Source organism: Cynoglossus semilaevis, chromosome 7, assembly GCF_000523025.1.
Source record: "Cynoglossus semilaevis isolate Cse_v1.0 chromosome 7, Cse_v1.0, whole genome shotgun sequence".
NCBI classification, from domain to species: domain Eukaryota; kingdom Metazoa; phylum Chordata; class Actinopteri; order Pleuronectiformes; family Cynoglossidae; genus Cynoglossus; species Cynoglossus semilaevis.
In genome coordinates, this window is record NC_024313.1 from 1,185,493 (window position 1) to 1,206,008 (window position 20,516).

Genomic DNA, 20,516 nt, shown 5'->3' on the forward strand with positions numbered 1-20,516 from the left:
TTTTTTAACTTTATTGTGGAATCCCTTATGCGGCCCACCCTCACCCAGACTCTGCCTCCATCAGCCCCCAGGTAAATTGAGTTTGAGACCCCTGGTTTAGATGGTGTTGTAGAAACCACAAACCAGAGGGCAAGGGATGGATGGAGATGGATGGATATGGATGGATGGATGGATGGATAGATAGAGCTTGCAGGCAGGAGACAGCTGTGACCTTGTCAAAGAAAAGAATAGTCCTTCTGGGAAGAATCAGGCTCCTTGAGTATCTCTTATACTCACCTATTTATCCCAAAACTCAAGGTGATTCCTGCAGAGATAAGTGTGTTTTGTCATCTGCTGAAGCAAACGGGAAGCGTACTCTTTCAGCTTTACATCCTCAGATGCACATTTTCAGCCAGGAATGTAGAAATGTTTAATTAGAAACTAAGGTAACTTAAAAAGTGGAACATTTCCAGAGTCCAGTAAAATACTGAAACCAAGTAATTCACATTTTAAATCGCTGTGGAATCGCTGCATGAGCTCCAGGCTCAGGAAGAGATTTGCACACATCTTTGTAGCTAATAAATCCGGGGCTAAGCTGCCAACAGCTTTTCCTTCAGCCCCTCCTCTTCACGTGGTGGCCCCTGCTCAACTCACCCACAGTTGCCTTGACTTTCAGCCCTGCTTAATGACCTGTTGTGTCTCAATAAAGCGAGCAGGCTTAACAGAATCTGAGCTGTCATTCTTGATGCTGCGAACACGCGAGCAGATCAACTGAACTTCACTGTGCGACCACATCATATGACCCTGCCTACTCCTAATGCTCTTAGCATTGCGCTGATGGCCGGCAGTGGCTGCACTCAGTCAGACCAAAAAGCCAAAGGAGTTTAATGGATGTGTTGCTGCGATTATTCCACCAAGTATCTTTATCCCACTTTTAGATTAGCTGCTAATGACGGAGGAAATTAGCAAGAAACACAAGGTCACATAACCTGAAGGCAAGGTTCATGCCTGAGTGAAGGACATTGTCCACAGGTTTGACCACGGAGTTTGACAGTTGGAGAAGCTCTAACTGGCACAAAATTGCTGAAATCAAATGAACAATTTAAAAATGCACTTTGTTCACAGTTCACCAGCTCATCACAAGGACAAAACCAGACACAGAGATTCACACATAACAATTCAGTTATTCCTGCAACCAAAACAGAATGATGAGCAGGTACCACCAGAGTTGAACTGGTGACCTTCACCCTGTGAGGCAAGGGTACTCATCAGTCCTCCAATGTGGGACCTTCCATTAAAATACAAATAATCCTGTAAATTAAAAAAATACTATTATATTTTCTTTCCCCTTAGCTTTAATTAAATTGTATTTCAAAGCTTTTTAAAAAAAAGAAATATTGGGGAACAACATTGCTTGCAATTTTTACAAAAGTAAAACACAAAAAAAATAACTGCAGTCCAGTCAATGAATTGCAATTTTTACAAAAGTAAAAATTTTTACAAAAACACAAAAAAATAACTGCAGTCCAGTCAATGACTGTTGAGGAAAAACGAACTCATCTGCATCATAATGTGGCTGGTCTTGAATAAGAGTGGCAAATCCTTAACTAGAAAATAAAAACAGTGTACTTTAGGGAAGAATACACATCTGTAATAAAATTATATTTCTTAAATAAAATCAAACGTCTCTCATGAGAATGAAACGAAATGGCCTCAACCCTCAGAGTGAATACTCACTCATCTTCTCGTTGCCTTGTGTTTAAGACAAACAGCTCACTTCAAGAGAATATTTTCTAAACAACATATTTAAATAGAGGACCAATGTGTTTTTACACCCTGCATGTTGATGCGTTTGCTGCATCAAAGCAGGAAAGAGAAAATAGGTTTTTACTTCACCTGAGATTTATTTGCAATAGGCAGAGAAAAACTTCCTCTGAGTCGATGCCCAGTCAGAAATCCTTAACAAATTAAGCTAAAGTTAAATCAGTGGGGAGAAAACGTCACTCATTTAAAGCCTAATGAAACCATGTAGAAAAACACATACAAACACAGAGAGGTGGCATCAGTGTGCCACTGTGGAGTGCTCTTACATTAGCTGTGTTATGTCTTTATTTAGCCCCCCCTCCCCCTCCCCACCCCTGCACTGATGTTCACCTTTTCTTCTTCCAGCAGATCCATGTCACAGCTAATGGACATCAAGTGCTTCCTTTCTGTAGCTCTCTTATGGACATATATCAGAGAAAGGAAGCCCATTTCTCTGCTCGCCCCTAAATGGAATAAACACACACACACACACACATGCTCACAACTGTGCACATACTCAGACAGACTCACACGTATGAAAACTGTTGGCTGTTTTCTCAGATCATTTTTCCTATAATTTCTATATGTAATAATTATAATTTTATAAAAACAACCATCTCTGCCATATTTCTGACAAATTCTAAATTATATATGCGTATAAAATAAAATCAAAATTCTGTATTTTCATATTAAATACCTTTCACTGCTGTAACACATGAGAAAATAACAGTTTAATGAGTCAAAAAGTTCAATTTTTGCATAAAACAAAATCCAGTGCATTTCAGTGTCAATACTTCTCAGCATCACAGCATTAGTCGGGGATCAGTTCTTCTCCGAGGTAAACACTCAACAACTTTAGTTTTGTTTGTCCTGAATGTTCATCAAGCTGGTGTACGACTTTGCTCTCTTGGCTAAAAAAAACAAAACAACAACAACAAGAGAATTCACATTAGTGAGCAGGTTTAAACACAAAAACACTTCACACACACACACACACCGCAGAACAACATCAACTAGGTGTGTCCAAAGTCTGGCCATAGGTACCAGCAGCGGCACCTGGACAAGTGTCATGTGGTCAAAGTCTTGACCTGGAATCAGTGTTCCAGACAACAGTCCTTTACCAATTAATCATTTTTACAGGGACCTGAGTCAAAATCCCAGCTCACATGGGTGTGAAGGTGGAGGAGACTGAAGAGAAAAACTGGAACATTATCTTCAGACCTTGTTGGATTTAACAACATCAAAAATGTCCTCAAACCACAGGCCAGGTTGGTTGGAATCTCTGTTCATTGAACAAAGAGTAGCAGTAAATGTTTGCCAATTTAAAACAAATCACTCTTTGGTTTAAGGTCAAAGTCCACTTGACCATCACCAGCCATGTGCTGTGCACTTCAGTGACCTGTGTTTGAGATGTTTCAGGAAGGTGAACAGCATCCTAATTAAATCACTGCAGCCTTGTGTGATGGTCCACAGGTTTGTGGGTTGTACTTGGGAACAATCGGCAACAAACCCACCTCCTTCTTCTCCTCCTCCATCCTAGCTAAACTTTATTACCACAGTGAGTCAACCTCCTCCCTCACAAAAGACCTCAAACTCCCAAAAACAAAAAACAACTTGTCAAAAATATCTGTGTGTGTTAGAGAGAGAGGTAGACAATGGTTGAATCAAGCTGGTTACTCACGGTGTATGAGCTTGCGTTTCTTTTGTTCCGAGTGAAGGAAGCTGCTCAAGTAGAAGATGATGGGCAGGAAGAGCATGAAGCTGGACACGGCGATGACGGGCACCGTCTCCTCACGAGGCAGCGAACAGTTGAAAGTCTTGCTCCACATCTTACGTGTACTGTTAATCTGAAAGGAGGGAAATGACCCAAAGAACACAAACGTCATGTCAGCTGACCACAGTTGTTTCTGTTGAATCCACACTGAAGATAATTAGCTCAGTTTCTGACTCTTCAAAAACGTTTTTTATATTAATTTTAAATAATAAATCATTTTAAATAATAAAGTTCTGGCACTGCATCTGTAAAATCAATTTTAGTAAAATGTTCTGAGAACAAAATAAAATCCCCAAAAACATTTGACGTTTGACTTTGTTATTAGAAAACAAAAGAAAATTCATAAGTATCCTAATTATTAAAAAAAAAACTTTGAGAAAAGAACTGAGTTCTGACTTTGGACAAAGAGTTCTGGTGAAATACTAATCCTAATCCTCTTCTGTGTAACTCTCTTTGTGAATTGTATTTTCAGTGTTCTCCGTGTCCTCTAGGGGGTGCAGCTTCCTCTATTACAATACATTATAATCTAATACAGAAAGATCCACCTACCGCGTCTTCAATGTCAATGCACAGAGTGAGGTTCTTCTCCATTCTGCTGAACAGCTCGTTCAGCTGCCTGTACGTGTCCTTGCAGTTGGTGCACAGCTCGCTGTGGTTTCCCTGTGAAAACAACGAGACCAAAGTCAAACTCAAAATCCTGCTTTATTGGCAGTCCTACAGCATTTCTGTTACTGTGTCTTAGTCTTTCACTGGACTATGAGGAATAAATACAAGCAACAGGAGTAAAACAGTTTTGCAATGACTGACGAGACAACAAGAAACTCCAGAAAGGCTAGACTTCCACACACTTGATTACAGAACTGTTATACATATATATATACACACACATATATATATATATACATATACATATATATATATATATACACACATATATATATATATACATATATATATATATACATATACATATATATACACACATATATATATATATGACAGCGATTGTTAACTGTTAACAATTGTTACCTGGTGATACTTCTCAAAGCAGGAGTGAGTCTGGTTCAGAATAGTCATGAAGTAAAGGGTGTCATTGGTCAGAGCCAGGAATCCTTCGGTGACACAGTCTGTGTCAGAGAAAAAAACCCAAAAACAAATGAAGAGTCGTTAATAAAATACAAGCAGGAAAAATAAGATTTAATAATAGGTGTGTGTGTGTTTCACACCTAGGGTTAAGATTGGGATTTACTTCACATTGTAAAGGTCTCCATCTCATTAGATCACTCCGTTAACCCACTATAATCAAACATGGAGCAGTTCACACATTTTTGGTTTTAAATAGTCTGATAAAACATAACAGTTTCACCAGACTATTGATTTGTAATAAAATACATTTCAAACAAAAACAATCCAGGAATTCTAATTATTACAGCTAGATCAATGTAAAGATTTTAACAATTATTATAAGATAAACCAGATGAAGATCAATGTCAATAAATTAACTTAGTATTAAAACCCACTCTTACTACTCCTATTGGCAGCCAGAGATACCAATGAGTTAAGTGACATTAACTAATAATAGTTTGAAAAAACGTTTTTTCGTTTTTTTTAACCAAATGGAGGCTAACGTTGTTAAAGCAGAAAACAGTGAAGAGATCAAACACTTCATTATAATATTAGAGACACACTGCACTGTAGGTCACAGTCAAATCTGCAACAGAACTGACGACTGCAAAGCCCTTCATTTCGTTGAGTAATGCATGTAAAGAGACCAAATCCAAAGAGACATTGACGATGTCCCACATCTAAAAACAATACAGAACAGCACAAATTAGAACAACCCACGTTCACAGCCTGATTTGGTCCACAGATCCTCCAGGTTGTGATACAGAAGATAGACCACCATCAGCCGATCACTGTGTAGAAGACTGATGCTGCAGCTCACATTACCAGGACCCACCTGAGGACGACCACAGACCAACAGTCACACAGTCAGATTCATCATCGTCACATTCATGTGCATGAACTTTCCCGCTCTTCAAAACATATAGAAATCATAAATCATTCTGAGATTTTATTTATAGAAAGGTAGTACAGAGGCTTCCTCCCTTTTCAGATCTAGATCACGTGTTCAGCACAGAGCAACAGACACCGTCAGTAATACCATGGTTTTGTTTTTAAGTTTTGAAAATGAAACAAATAAATCCCCAGAGAAAGTGGAAGCCATACATCAAGTAAAGTAGCTAATTAAATATCCACTGCTTTTCATATTCGACGCCACAGTCACAGCAACACACTTTCAATGAGATCAGATTTTCACATTGTTGCCTGATTTTAGTATAACCTTGTACAAATGATGGCACACAATGACTTCATCTCATTGGTAGAATAATGACACACTGCACGTGCATAGACAGAACAGTGTGAGTGGAGCTTGAAGGTACAGTAATAAGGAACTGTCTAACACATAAACCAGTAACAAACAAAAAAAATCCATATTCATTTTTCTTAGGTCGGTGGACAATATTGAACTTCTCTGATTATAGGGGCAGACTGTGTCAGTCAGGGTCTACTCTTTACTGTCTGCTGCCTTGTGGTCTAGTCCAGTCTACACAAGAAAGAGACACAGCTTTGTTTCCTGTTATTCGTCACGTCTCAGGTCAGCTGATAGTCAGTCACATCCCGGTCCTCGTGACTCAGGAGAGTAGAACACATTAACGACGGCCCCATCACAGAACAACAACAGCCCCGTGTTTACACCGTACCTCATCCGAGATGTTCCGGTAGATGTCAATGAGGCTGCCGTAGCTGGAGAAGCAGTTCTGACACACTTTGACGGGCCGAGCAGCAGGAACCAGGCAGTTCACATATGAAACGTACCGCTGTCCAAATATGTGCAGCAGGTCACTGCAGTACTCACTGATCTCCAGGTCCTCGGGGAAGGAAGACAAGAGCAGACTGAGAGACGAAGACCAGCCCAGTGCTGGCTTGAACACAGCGGCGTGGACCGCAGCAGGGCTATCACCGACATTTAGAACATTTAAGTCGACGACGTCGCAGGACACGCGTGTGTGAAACTGTGCGACCAAGAAAATAAAAAGAAAACAACTTGTGTGAAAAGACATGATTGAATAAAGTCAACGCCAGAGCATCTGTAACTCTCTTCTTGTTTTTACAACAAGCACTTCCTGCTTTAGTTCCAATGTGATCATGTGACAGTGTGAACTATCGCGATATTATATCACATGATTCAAATAAGAATGGCATGACGAGATCAGTGACGTTGTTGGACGAAGTTTAAATATACAAAAGATACATTTATGAATTTGATGAATAATGATTTGTTACTCCCAAGAAATTCATGTTTATATGTTTGTGTTTGACTAGGGAGAAACTATTCTAAAATTAAACAGTCAACGTGTTTCAGTTTATTTAATAAATATATATATATTTAGGTGAAGGGAACTCCCACTATTCCTATTCCAATTGTTGGTAACGTTTAATGGACAATGATGACATTTCAGCTTATCCTCCAGTTTTCTTGCAGATTTTTTCTTGGCTGTTTTTATTTAGTCATTTGAAATATATTTAGACTAACATTAGCTCTTTTAATGACCTTTTAGTCTAATTTTTATATTTTATTATATATCCCATGTGGTCTTGTCATTATTATCAGTAGGATGTTTCCCATTTTGTGTTCTCTCTCAGAGCAAAAATCACAGAGTCAGGTAAATGATCTGGGCACCGATCCTGATTGTGAATATTGTCAAAAAACCCCTCAAATCAGGCAACGACAGTCAATGGCCGTTAATGTGAAATTAGTGGCTCTTGATAACTTGCAGGGCGCATGAATTACGCAGTCATCAGTGCCTAATGAAAATGAGGGGGGAGAAAGTGTGCAGCATTAGCAGCCTATTCTCATATCTGTGAGAGCTGCAGCCTACAGATGGATTCTGGCCCTTGATGCTCCTCTCTCTTCATACACAGCACCGGCAGCTCATTAACTCTTCTTGGCCTGACCAAAGTTCACTTAATTGTTCAGATGTTCCCCAGGCCTTTGTTATTTCTCTAATGGGAGTAAAATAATAACAATCATCCAACTCTCAGCAGGGGTAGCTTTAAAAAAATCAGAAAACATGTCATTGCTTGGATTATTATCAACATTATATTGATTATACTTTTTTTAGACTCTGTTTTTTAAAAGCACTGAATTATTAATTGTCAATTGCTGTTCTCTAAATCTATTACATTTTTCTTAAATGTAAAACATTTACCCTTTATAAATATTTATAGCTATACAAATCTTTAGCTGTTATTGCCTTTGTTGTTGTATCAAACCGTGTTAGTCTGTTTTAATATTTTTACCTAATATGGAGTGCTGCAGTGTGGTAGTCCTGTTAGTTCCCTCCTTGTGAGAGGCACAGTTTGGACAATCACAAAGGGGTTAACTACTCAAACATAGCTCAGCCTTAAACTTGGCTCTTGGCGTGGGGAGAGAAAGTAGCTGTAGAGTTATGCAGAAGTTATTCTTCATCCTTCGGTCCGTCCCTAATCCGCCAAAAACCTCATTCTTTCATCGGAGAACTGTGCCTCCTTTCTTGTTTCCCTCGCTCTATACAACATAAAGTCAGACTGCATTTAATGGTTATGTCGGGATGGGAGAGGGTCTTTCTTCTTCCCCCTTTCTGCCTAATATTGCCCTTTTCGTCGTGTGAGTCTCCCAGCCAGCAGGGACCCCCATATTCACCCCTCTGCGTCTGACTCGAATCACAAACTAACCCTGATTTTCACAACTTTGCTGGGAATTGCAGGGAGTGATAATAGAGATTTCGCTTTCATTTTATACGCTTGACTTGGTTATTGTTGCTTCTCTCCTCTCCCGTGATTCTCCTCTTCTTCGGGGATTAGCCCTGACTTTGCCCGCTATACCGGCCGCAGAAGTGCCCCTCAGCCGTGGTATGACAATTGGTGCAGATCAAGGCAGGCCTATTCTGTGTCTTTGAAAAGAACACATCTGAAGCAGGTTTAAATCAAGAGCTGTTAATGGGAAAAAAATCAGCTGAGCGGGAAATAGATGATAATTTCAGATTTGAGGTCTAGTCCAGTGAGGTTGGTTGACCAGCGATGGAGACGCCAAAGGCAGGATGATGGCCAGTGATGGTAAGTTGAATCAGACTGAGGTGATGATGATGGAGAACGTGATGACAATGATTATAAGGTGTAGGATCAGAGGGACGTTGAAGAGAGTTTGGAAGCTGAGGTGATGACGACAGTGATGCTGTAATGGTAGTGTTGGAACTGATGATGAAGAGGAAGAATTTAAAAATGTTCTGTGCAAGTAGTTTGTATTTCTGTGGCCCTTTGTAAAAATTTACTGTGAGTATTTGGAATAAGCACATTGACGGGGAAAAGTATTACTAACTAACTAAGATTAGTAGTAATACTAGCAACTAGTACTAAGATACACTAACAAATTAGATTTATATTTTAAGGATACAGTCTGATTGATTCAGATCTGTTCATTCACTGTCACACCACAGAGCAGACACTCTCATCTCAGCTTCATCTTAGGAACAAATCTTTGTTGACGACACTGTGTCGTACATTCTCGTACACTCGTGTGTGGTGTTGGTCTACGGTGGAAAGGCCTGGTCCTGCTCTCACTTAGAGGGAGGATAATTACCAAACACGAACCCACCAGCAGCTACACAAAAGCCGCTTTGACTTCCTCACTGCTGGTCGCCTCCAGGGGATGGTCCCACTCCCTGCTCGCCCTGCTCACCCAGAACACTTCTCATCACTCCTGAGAGGCAAAGACATCTTGTTCCATAACAAGACACGAAAGTGACTTCTTTCAGCTCCACTGAACTGCACATAAACCCAGTCTGACAACCTCCAGTGCCCAAACAGAACAGAGGGAGGACGGGTGGGCTGGTACACAGAACAAGGGAGGGCTGGGCTGAGGCCCACACAGCCTAAATAAAGTTGTTATTCACTTTAGCCTCACCTCTTTACCAAACCATTACAGCTGCTACATTTGATCAGTTCCTTTTTTATCTACCTTAGATTCTTCAGCAGATTTTCATTTGCCAACTCCTCCCTCCTTTTTAACATCTTGCTTTTGTCAGATTTTGTCCCTTTTTGTCTTCTTGACTTTTTAGACGTTTAGTTTTGCTCTTTTCAACAACACTTTTTGTTTCACACTTTTTACCTTTATCTTTTTTTCACTCTTAGAAACTATTTGCCTTTAATTTTATTTCTTTGCCTTATTTTAAACTTTCACTCCACAGTCGTCTTGAGCCCAACACCTCCTCCCCCTCCCCTCCCCTCCACCCCCAACCCTGTTGTGTCCCCCCTTCTCACAGCTCAGCGTGTTACAGCAGTGAAAGCATGACGTGCTGTAATGTAATGGGCCAGGAGCGATTGTTTCTGACAAGCAACTAAACACGTCGCCCCTCCCCTCAAATTAGTCCCCACTCCTCTCCCCCTCGGGGGGGACGTGGGGTTCATGCCCTAGTAGACGCATGGTCAGAGGAGTCTGACAGCACAGGGCATGAACATGCAGCAGAGGCTTGCCTTTACGTGTGTGTGTGTGTGTGTGTGTGTGTGGTTTCTTTGGACTTTGGTGAATTAAGTGTGTTTGTATGTAAAGAAAGTCTGATTAAACTATCATTTGTACATCATTGCTGAGACACTTTTTGTTTTCAAAATTAACGTATTTTCTGCCCTACAATCAAAAGGACGTATAACAAAGACCACATTTGATTTTTTTTTACTTTTATCTCTTAATTTGACCTTTTATCCATATGACAATTCTCCATTATCTTTATTGCATCTTGTAGTTTTTGTTTCTAACTCATGACATGTGGTGGTATAATTCACCAGAACATTCTCCATCGAATCATTTTGGCTTCTTATCTCAAACATTCAATTGATTTTTTTTTTCACATTTAAGATTTTATGAGTGACATATGGTTTACACTGTTGTCAGGATTTTACAGCACAGTATCACTAGGATTCAAAATAAACAGCTCTATCAACGCTTCACTTTTATATTCATAGTGCCCCAGAGGTGAGTAGACAGTTGGTCGGTCAATAAAAGGCAGTTAGCTGGTCAGTTAGTGAGAGGTTCTAGCTGTAAAGCAGGCTGTGATTTGTGAACGAAGGGGAAAGAGGAGTGGTGGAGGGCTTGGCGTTCAGGAAAGAAAAGGAGTTGGCCCAGTTGCAGGCAGCGATGTTAACTTTGAGTGGCCCCTGTGGCTCAAGCTCAGCACACCCCCCTCCTTCTCCTTACTTCCCAAGCCCCCAGGTTGCCTTTGCATGACATCATCCCCAAACTATGCCCCCCATACCCATGTGAATCTGAGCTGTCACAATCGGCAGCCACCAGCACCCCCGCCCCTCCCATTAAACTGTACTGCGCCGCGAACTCCATACGTTTCTTTCTCTTCTCCCTCTCCGTCTACCACCAATCTCCTCCCTTCTTCTTCTTTTTTAACCCCCAGAAAGCTATTGTTTGAGTCAGGACTTGATCAAAAAACTGTTGCCCGCCAACCACAGGGCTTTCTGTAAATTCAATAAGGCCACCTTAAAGATTTTCCTAATTAATGGATGACATCTTTGGCTGGAGGAGAGGCGAGGCATTCTGCTCCAGCTCGCTCTTTGTTCGCCTCCTAATTAACTTTCCTAGGTCACTCAGGTCCCCGCAACCTGAGAGTGAAGAGCCCCCATTGAGGAGGGAGTTGTAAACTTACTTTTTTTGCCTCGGCACTTAAAAGGGGAAAGCAACTATAGGGAACAGAAAATATCCTATTTAAGTCCTTTGTGAGTGAACTGCTTGCACATGTTCCAATAAAGGAAGTCTTCTAAATAAGCTGCCATGTTGCTCTCCGCTCCCCCCTTTTCTCCCTTATCCCACCTCTTTCACTCCCTGCTCCACAGAAAGGTTATGAATGATAGCTCCAGGTTGGAGGGGGGGTGAAGGGCTAAAGGACAGCATCTGGGCATTGTGGAGTGGTGAGCATCTGAAACTTTGAGGGAATTTGAGGATGGGAAAGTGCTGAGCCGATGGGTGGTGGGGCAGACGATGGAGAAAATGTGGTGAATATGAGAAGAAAAAAAAACAAGTACCTCTCTGCCCTGGTCATTGTTTGGGTGTTTCTAAAAGAGCCAATGTCTCCCAGCTGCTTTCATCACTCCTCATCTTCTTCTCTAAAAGGCAACACAAGAGTCCCACAGGAAAAGGCTTTAAACATCAATATAAAAAAAAAAAATCTTTATCAAGACACAGATGTGGACAATAAATATTCTTCTTCTTATGGTCAGAAACAAGTAGAGGCCAACTACCATCAAGCTGAATACATCAGGTGTTCGAACTTTTTAAACGGGACATAATTCAAAAACGGAAAAAATACTTGAGGACTTGAGGAGACTTAGGATTAAAATGAGGCTGCTGTTAAATTAGAAATTGAACAAAAGCAGCTGAAATATAACTTAAAATAAAAAAGAAATAATGAAGTCTGATACAAGTTTCCCTTAAAACAGTTATTTTGCAAAGAAATATTAAAAGTTGGCTCTCAGAAAGATTACGAAAAAAAAGCTAAAAAAAGAAATCAATGTTAACTAAATTAACTCTGTTTGTTAAGTCACAAAAAGACCAACCAATTATTAGAGTTAGGTCAGAAGTAGCTAAAGGTTGTTTGAAGAAACCCAAAGAGTTAGTGCACAAACAGTAAAGCAAACGTAGTTTAAAATAGTAAAATATATATTATAAACTAGTTCCTTAAAAACCATTTTAAATGATCCAACATGCTAGTTTTCTACACTGAGCTTATTTTAAATGTAAGCCACATGTCATAAAGAACAGGTAAAGTAAAATGTATTTTCATACATGACATTAAGGACGACTGCTGCAAGGTGTTTGTTTATATATGTTTCACAATTTATCCTTAAAAACCAAACAAACACCGCCTTTGATGACAGCGCTGACCAACAAATGACACTCGTCCTCATCAACATTCTCATCATGTCACCTGACACACACTCATACATTGACCTCCGACGTCTATTCACAAAATCTCCTCCTGCACTTCATGTACCCTCTGAACACACAGGGTCACATGCCCTGCTCTCCTAATGGAACACAAGTGTTTGTGTGTGTGTACTGTGTGTCTGTGTGTAGCAGGAGTTGTGAGGTGACAGCTCCTGTGCACTGTAGTCTCTGTGGCTTCATGAGGAGGGGGGAGCCCCGATCCCCAGACTGTGAGCGATGACCCTGACCCTCGGAGCAGAAACTCCAGGAGTGACTGCTGAACAGAGGCTGATAAACAGCAGAATGACTGAGGCAGTGACTCCAGGTGAACTGCAGCTGTGGGGGGAGCTGATGACAGCCTTTCTGTGTGTAATCTGTCTGACGACCGAGACCACTGTTCACTCACACCGCTACCGCCGCCGCCGCTGCTGCTGCGGCTGTATGAACACAGCCATTCAGATGCTGTGTGTTTGTGTGGGTGTATTTTAGAAGAGAAGCTAAGATACAGTAAAACTTTAGCTAAGGGTTTTCACCTTTTACTTTAAAGTTTTAAACATACTTTAAAGACAAGGATTACAGGTACAAAAACATTAGAATGTTACTGTACATGAAATATGGATTCGAGGATATGATAGCCCTTGTTTACCCCCCCACCCAACCTTCCCTCGTGTTGAAACATTCACAGTTATAATTATTAAAAAAATAATTTGAAACAGAAAAACAAATTAGTGCATTTTCTCATAAAAGCAAATTATTAAAATGAAATGTATTTGCTTTGCTGCATCCCGCCTTGCTCCCCTCCCCCTGGGGGGGCCCACCCCTCACTTTGGGAACCACTGTGGTAAATCAAGCTGTGGTGTTCACACTGACTGGTGTTGCACTAAGATGCAGTCCAATCCTGAAATATTGATAAAATATTACCTCGGTTATCTGAGTACACTATACTTCACAAACACATGGCTAACACAAAGCTACTGCACATCTACTCATCTGCCCCTAATTCAGCTTCACTGGGAGATGAGCGATTACTGATGCCTGTCTCTTTAATTATTCACAGTCCCTGTGGGATGGTCATCATATGGAGGCCGTCTAAGTATGCGCTGTATCTGGTGTCATGTTTTAGCAGTTTGTGATGGCTAAGCTTCGTGATTGGTGCTGGAAATATACTGTGGTCACAAGGGAGCGGACATGTTCGGCATAAGTATACTCCTGCAGGGAGACACATCAGAGCAAATAATGTTTTCAGTCAGACTCACCAACAACCACGTTACAGTCCAGGTCACTTCAACACCTTTATGATCGTAACACAGTGAGCCTCTGATAACTTACTCTGAGTCTCCATGCAGTGGTCCATCAACCCACTTTGTCATATTGTGACCATGACAGGTGGAATATGAAACATATGTGTAATGTATATCACTTGGCGATCTCTTCTGCTCTCACGTGTTTGTCTTTGCAGTGTGAACAGACTAAGCCCCTCTGCTCAGCTGTCATAATTTATTAACAAGTCTTTTCAGGGAGAGGAAAAAAGAAAAAGAGAAGACAGGGGTGAAGGAAGAAAAGAAGACTCTTAACGAGTGACTGAAAGCTCAGATCCATCCAGAGAGGGAACCCAGGGGCGACATCAGACCGATTTCAGACCGGCCCGTGATGGCATCTCTGTATATTTTAATATTAATGACCCCAGCCGCAAAGCCTCCTCTAAGCCTCCAACAGGTGCCCCTGCCCCACTCCAGCCTAAAACCCCAGGATCATTCAACATCCCACTATCCACCACCGCCACTGGGCAATAAAGACCGCAAATGAAGAGGATGAAGGCAGAGAGGAGGAAAAAAAGACATAAAGAGTGGAAGGGGAGTTAGAGAGTCAGTCATCTCTGGCAAATACGTTTTTGAGTCACTTTCTCCAGCTGAAACACGGGTCGATATTCTCCCCCCTTGAGAAAGAGATTGACTTTTGTTTGGAGTTTGTGAGAAGTGGGAATCAGAAGCCGGACAATGGGACTCCCCACAGTGAGAGGCTGAGAGGAGCCATCTCAAATCAGTCAGCCAGGGGACTGACTAATCCGTCCATTGTCCCTCCCCAGCCACCGGCCGCACATCAACACATTCGCCCCCCATTGTCCCCCACCCTCAGCAGTGGGATTTGGTCTCCCCAACAGCCAGTTTTGTCCACGGCAGTTCGAGCGGAAGTTTCTCACTGACAATTTGCCCCAAATAGATTTGTCAGAGCGTCCAACTGCACCGCACCGACCTGTGGCTTTCTGGGTCTGGGTCTGGGTCTCTGTGTGTGTGTGTGTGTTTCCTATGTAGATGTGTACAAGTATGCAGACAGATGTGTAAGGATCATTGAAGAGTAAGGAGAGTCAGTTGTCTGGTCGTGCAGAGGTTCATTTGTTGACTTTACTGTAACTCAACAATGACATCCTCTGTTCTTCTTTATTAATCAGGTTCTACAGTATGTGGCTCTAACTGCCAGAATAATAATCACTGTTAAACTAACAAAATGACAAGTGATTATTTATACTGTATTCTAGAATTAAACTCATGGGTATGCATATTTTTCTGTAAAAAGTAATCTAGGAATGAATCCAACGACACGGGAAAAAATAAAAGATATTCAAGTTTAAAATATTTTAAAAAAAAAACAAGTTCTCTAAATTGCCTCTAGTTAAAACACACAGCAGTATCAATACTAATAGCTCATAACACAGTCAGTATTACATACAGTAAAGTAAAGCCGGAGTAGAAAGATATTATCAAACATGTTACATTCGCCCAAAAACAGTTTAAAATAGCAGTTCAGAATAGAGTTCAGAAATGCTTCGGTGTCAGCTAAAATGTTAAATGCTTTTTGCTAAAAGGTAACCAGAAGTTGGTCAACACTGGATCCTGATTGGATACATTCCTGTGTCAGTCACAGATTTAAAGAAGTGAATGAAAGCAATGAATTAAGACTGTGACCAACATAAGCTCATGGACAGGTGACCTGTGTACAGTGTCAGAACTGTCCTTGGTGCTGAAACACTGCCGCATAATTCCATCTCTTCTTTTAATCACACGTGACATCTTTGAACACATGGCAGCAGATAAAGCAATAAGATTTAATATATATATCTATATATTTTTTTTCCATTATATTGTAAGGACTATGTCCGTCATTATTCATTTACAGTTAAGATATTTAATTTCTAAGATGAAGCATCATCAGTATGTCAGTATCTGGGGATTAACAATGATCTCTGTAGTCCATTTAAAGGATGTAAAGCAGCATTGGCCTCTCTTTAGAGGCCTTAATTATTTGCTCCCCATTATTTGCTCTCTGGAGCTTAGTGACTTCTCCCTAAAGCCAATTGCTTTACGCCTGGACGGTTAAGGAGGCTGCACTGATACCAGAGCCCAAAAAGATGGTGAAGCTATGCTGTGCAGTCAACGTCAGCCACATTCTATGTAACACTCTGGATCTGGGATTCAGGCACCAGCTTTTTAAAATGACAAACAGGTTTTATTCTGGCCAAAGTAACTGCTATTAATGCTATTTATTATGACCTTTTAGACTTACTTTGTATTTTAGTTTGTCAGTGGAATAAAAACTTTTTTGGTGATGCGCTGCATTGATTTTTTCTAACTATATAAACATCAAACTGAATTCAGTTGGACTCCTGTTCTACAGGTGGTTCCTCATGTCAGATACTGACACATCTCTGTGTTGTTCATACATTTTTCCTCTTGGCCAAAGCCTATATTCTACACTGTGTCAAGTATGTTCATACTGATGCAATGACTCTCATCAAAAATGAAGGAAAAAAACAGATACAAAATCCACTGCCCCCTTTGTTCACGTCATTTCATTGACTGCTGGAGGAGAACAGAGTCACTAATACACAAAAAGTGAAAGAGGCAACCCCGGCAACCATGATGTTGGTTATATTTGTGTAAAGGCTATCAGTGAATGACGAGGATTAGGACGAGTTAAGGAGATTATGTCACACATTCAGCATTCACAGAGGCCGGACAGAACACCCACACACATGCGCACACCCCTCACACACACACCAGCACGGCTGCAAAGTGGTATTGATCGGTGAGGATGAAAACGTGATTTCCAGTTTTTCTTTTTGTTTTTGTTTTTCAAACAGAAATAATGACATTTTTATAACCGATGGGTGATAATTAAAACGAGAACAGGTGGCTATTACGCACAAAGAAAATCAGGAAAGGTCTTACAAGCAGCGCGCACAATAAAGGCGCATTGTAGCCTTTATTGTAGGGACTATTTATGAGAGATAGGAAAAGGCGGGACCGCCGTCTCTCTCTGTGGGTCTGCAGGAGGAAATCAAAGCCATATCACAGTGATTTCTCCTCCTCAGGCTTGTTAGTCCCCACAGCCGTAGCTGTTCAGCTAAAGGGCAGGTTGGAAGAATCAACAATGGCTAATTGCAATTAACTACGCCTCCCCGCCTCACCCCTGTCCGCTTAAATCGACACTTTGTGCGTCCATATGGCCTTCAGTGTACCGTGGGAATGGAGACAATTAAAAACAGAATATGGATTTCTGGAGTTAGCCGCTGAAAGCGCAGCAAGCTGTCAAGGTCAGAGTGTCAGTGAGGGAGAGCAGTGGGGCCTGCCGGGGCCTGGAGGGCCCACGGACTGACCCACGGACTGACCCACGGACTGACCCACGGACTGACCCACGACCCGCCTGACGGACACAGCACCACACCGCAATTATTATTATTATTATTATTATTATTATTATTATACATAATAATAATAAAAGGGTGCAACATCTTGATAATCTATTAAACAATTTTTGTTTGTTTATTTATTTATCTGTTTTGTCAGAAACTTTGATTTGCAATTTTTGGCTAACTTTTAACTATTTGTTAATGACTCCGAGGTATAATTATTTATATAACTTCATGGACATGAAGATTTACGGCTTGAAATAAATCGATTTAATATTTAGTGGCTTAAAAGCATTATTTTCCCGTTCTGTCATTTGTGATCGCAGATCACGTCATTCTGTGACGTTACCCTATACACGCCTTCTACTGTGCCTTTAGATCCACGAGCAAGGCACTTTCCCAGCAGCAACAGTCTCACACTCTCGCTCATACTCACACACATACACACGCCAGTGACGTCAGGCTGGAGTTTGGAGTAGAAAGCCAAGTGGATGAAGGAAGTGGAGATCTCCTCCCTCTACACGCTGCCTCCCCCTGACACTTCTCATAAATATTACCGAGGCTTATTTGGGGGGACTCGCACCACAAAGTCACATCGTGTCTTGGTTTGGAAAAGCTTTCATCTGTCAAAATTTCCAAAAACTGATATTACTCACTAAGTTTCCCCGCTCCTCGCTCCAGTCTGGCACAGTCGGACGCGCTCCGGGCTTTTCCTGCTGGGAACTTTGCGCACCGGCTGTTGCGCTCGGAGCCGCGGCTCCTCGTCTGACTCAGTCCTCAGGCTTCAGTGCGCGTCAAGGCGCAAGACCGCCGTGCGCCATAATGTGCCATCGAGCGTCGTAACCTCTCCACGGAGCGGAGATTTACTTTGTCAGGTTGAAAAGACTCGGGACACTGACTGGACCGTCTGGACAAGAACCTCAACAGGTGCCGAGAAGACAAAAAGAGTGAGAGCTCCAGCATTTCTTCTTCTTCTTCTCTCTGAACTGATCCATGATGAGCAAATCCGCCGGCTCAACAAGTGGCTGTTTGGATATTCTGAATGTCAAATCAAGTAAGTGGAGCTTTTATTATTATTATTGTTATTATTATTATTTTAAACTATCTGCAGACAAACTGAGAACGAATCAAAGTTATGTTCATTTTCTTGACCCGCAGAGCAAAATTAAAGGTACGAAGGCAGCGTTAATGTGTCTCTAATGACTTCACAAAATCCACAAAACAACAATAAAATAATCTGGTTCAACCAACGAAAAATGATTAAAAGATCCAAATTTCCACTTCTCTCGCTCTCTCTTTCTCTTTCTCTCTCTCACAAACAAACACACACACACACACGGCTGCGTAAAGTTTGGCGTTGTGGCAAAATCCATTTTATAAACAAGTCAAAACCAAAACTGTGGATTTTGACGCATTCGAGTTTGGATGGAATATAATGTGGTTTAAACACTGACGTCACTCTGAGCTGTGTGTGTTCACGCACCGATGGCACTTGTTGCCTGTGATTTATTTCTGACGACGTCTTTGTAAAAGTCTAGCGGAGAATTTCTCGAATTTAGATTTTATTGTAATAAATAACATTCATTCGTTTCATTTGCACAAATACAAAAACACGCTATTTGTCTTGATTGGCGCGTTTCGTTCATCAACCTGCACGTTCTTCTATTTACGTAAATAATTGATTATTTAAGAATTGATTAAAGTTTTGAGCTCGTTTTTCTTTTGATAACATTTATTTTTATATGGTTTTAATGATAACTTTTTTTTACATTGTAATTTTGTTTTCACGCGTTCGTATTTTTACAAGGCCCGGAAATTTAATGTAACCATTGCCCAGTGTATTTTTATTTTCTACCAAGTTATTTTTTTTCAGCCTGTTTTATTTCTCTTGTTTTCATTTCAGTAAACTCAGCTTTTTACTGCATCCAGTTAGAATCTGGACTTCTCTAAATGCACGGACATTTCATATCCATTTACTTCAACAGCTTTTCCATTTAATGATTCTGTTTATTTAAAAAAAAAGTAATGTCACAAATGTTCAGTCGGTTACTGCACACAGTGGTCACAAATTGGAGTTAAATTAATTTTTCCATACTCATTACATTTTATTTGACTCACTTTCACATCGTTTTTCATATTTATTTGATTGTTTCTGTGTAATGTTCTGCGCCGTTTTGCTTCAATTACGCACACACTTTTTCAAGAAAATTAAAGTTGGATATATCTATTTTTATTTTATAGTCATTAATAATTGATTGAGATTTGTACAGTTATTGTTGTAAAAAATATTTTCCGCGATTCAGAAATGGTTCTTCAATATACACTACATTTTTTGACCCTAAATGTCCAGTTGTTGACTCTAAAATCGCAGCAGTCATTAATATTCCATCCAAACTTGTCTCTCTCTCCACCTCCATGCCTGTGGCCTACAGTCAAAGCCCTGCTCGGCCTCCTGGTATGACAACTCTCTCCCGAGATCATTGTTTTTGCTGCTCGCTGCTTATTCCCATGATTCCCTGTTTGACGGGTCACTGCTGAATCAATAAGCAGGTGGCAAAACGTCAGTGTAATTACATACACGGGCTTTTTCCCTCCAGAACCAAATCAAAAGGGGACTCCCTCATATGCATACAAATATGGCTCTTTTTCATAGATTTGAATACAAAATCTTCATCCACCGAAAAGAAAAAAGAAAATCACACTTTTTGTCAACATCTACACCGGGGTCGATTTACATACACTTCATTTGAGTTGCTGAAACGAGTTGGTGCGCATTATTCTCGTGGTGCAGTGTCACTCCCTAATCCTGGGGCCTATAGACCTGCGGGATAAAGCAGCTGTCGAGTCCCATTATGAAGGGGAGTTGGCAGCTTGTCGAGATCCAGGCAGTCAGACGAGGTTCAATGGGGGAAAATCATTAAGTTAACACTTTCCCCTAATGTCTCCATTGTGCGCCCTCGGGCCATTGTCTTACAGAGCTCAAATATGACGCTTCCCACCGGACTTTTTTCTTACTTCAAATGTGCACAGTGAATTCCCATGGTCAGATGAGGATCAGGTCACTGTAGTCCAGTCTAGTTACTTGACAAAACAAGCACTTTTTTGAGGGGGCGGGGGTGGGGGGGGTGGGCTGATTGCTCCACAGATTCCAAAGGGTCAAACTGTAAGGGTCCCCCCCCCCCAAATCAAGTCCACGATGCGGGGGTTTGCACCCGCAGCCTTCAAAGAAATCTTGCAGACCC

The 20,516-nt window shown here is 41.0% G+C and overlaps 3 protein-coding genes across 5 annotated transcripts in view; 1 reads left to right on the forward strand and 2 right to left on the reverse strand.

Annotated features, from left to right (window-relative positions):
- Nucleotides 1–1,820: 1,820 nt before the first annotated feature.
- Nucleotides 1,821–7,045, reverse strand: ostm1 (osteoclastogenesis associated transmembrane protein 1). 2 transcript variants are annotated; one of them, XR_521703.3, is made up of 7 exons: nucleotides 6,322–7,045; nucleotides 5,402–5,516; nucleotides 4,586–4,683; nucleotides 4,106–4,216; nucleotides 3,464–3,629; nucleotides 2,577–2,693; nucleotides 1,821–2,246 (listed from the first exon to the last, which is right to left on the reverse strand). XR_521703.3 is itself a non-coding variant. In XM_008312668.3 (6 exons), the coding sequence occupies exons 1-6, from the start codon at nucleotides 6,679–6,681 to the stop codon at nucleotides 2,638–2,640; spliced, it is 906 nt and encodes a 301-aa protein (XP_008310890.1). In that variant the 5' UTR covers nucleotides 6,682–7,045; the 3' UTR covers nucleotides 1,864–2,637. The 2 variants fall into 2 exon arrangements, 1 of the variants encoding a protein (XP_008310890.1); XM_008312668.3 differs by having other exon boundaries at nucleotides 1,864–2,693.
- A 145-nt stretch (nucleotides 7,046–7,190) lies between these two features.
- The window catches only part of snx3 (sorting nexin 3), a 33,706-nt gene continuing 20,380 nt past the window's right edge, over nucleotides 7,191–20,516 (reverse strand). For both annotated transcript variants that reach the window (XR_003050038.1, XR_003050039.1), the window contains one exon: nucleotides 7,191–11,767. The gene's annotated coding sequence lies outside the window, so the exon portion shown is untranslated. The remainder of the gene's footprint in view (nucleotides 11,768–20,516) is intronic.
- nr2e1 (nuclear receptor subfamily 2, group E, member 1) overlaps nucleotides 17,455–20,516 on the forward strand; it is an 11,844-nt gene continuing 8,782 nt past the window's right edge. Inside the window, exon 1 of the mRNA XM_008312669.3 lies at nucleotides 17,455–18,328. Coding sequence (XP_008310891.1) covers nucleotides 18,268–18,328 — 61 coding nt within the window. The 5' untranslated portion in view covers nucleotides 17,455–18,267. The remainder of the gene's footprint in view (nucleotides 18,329–20,516) is intronic.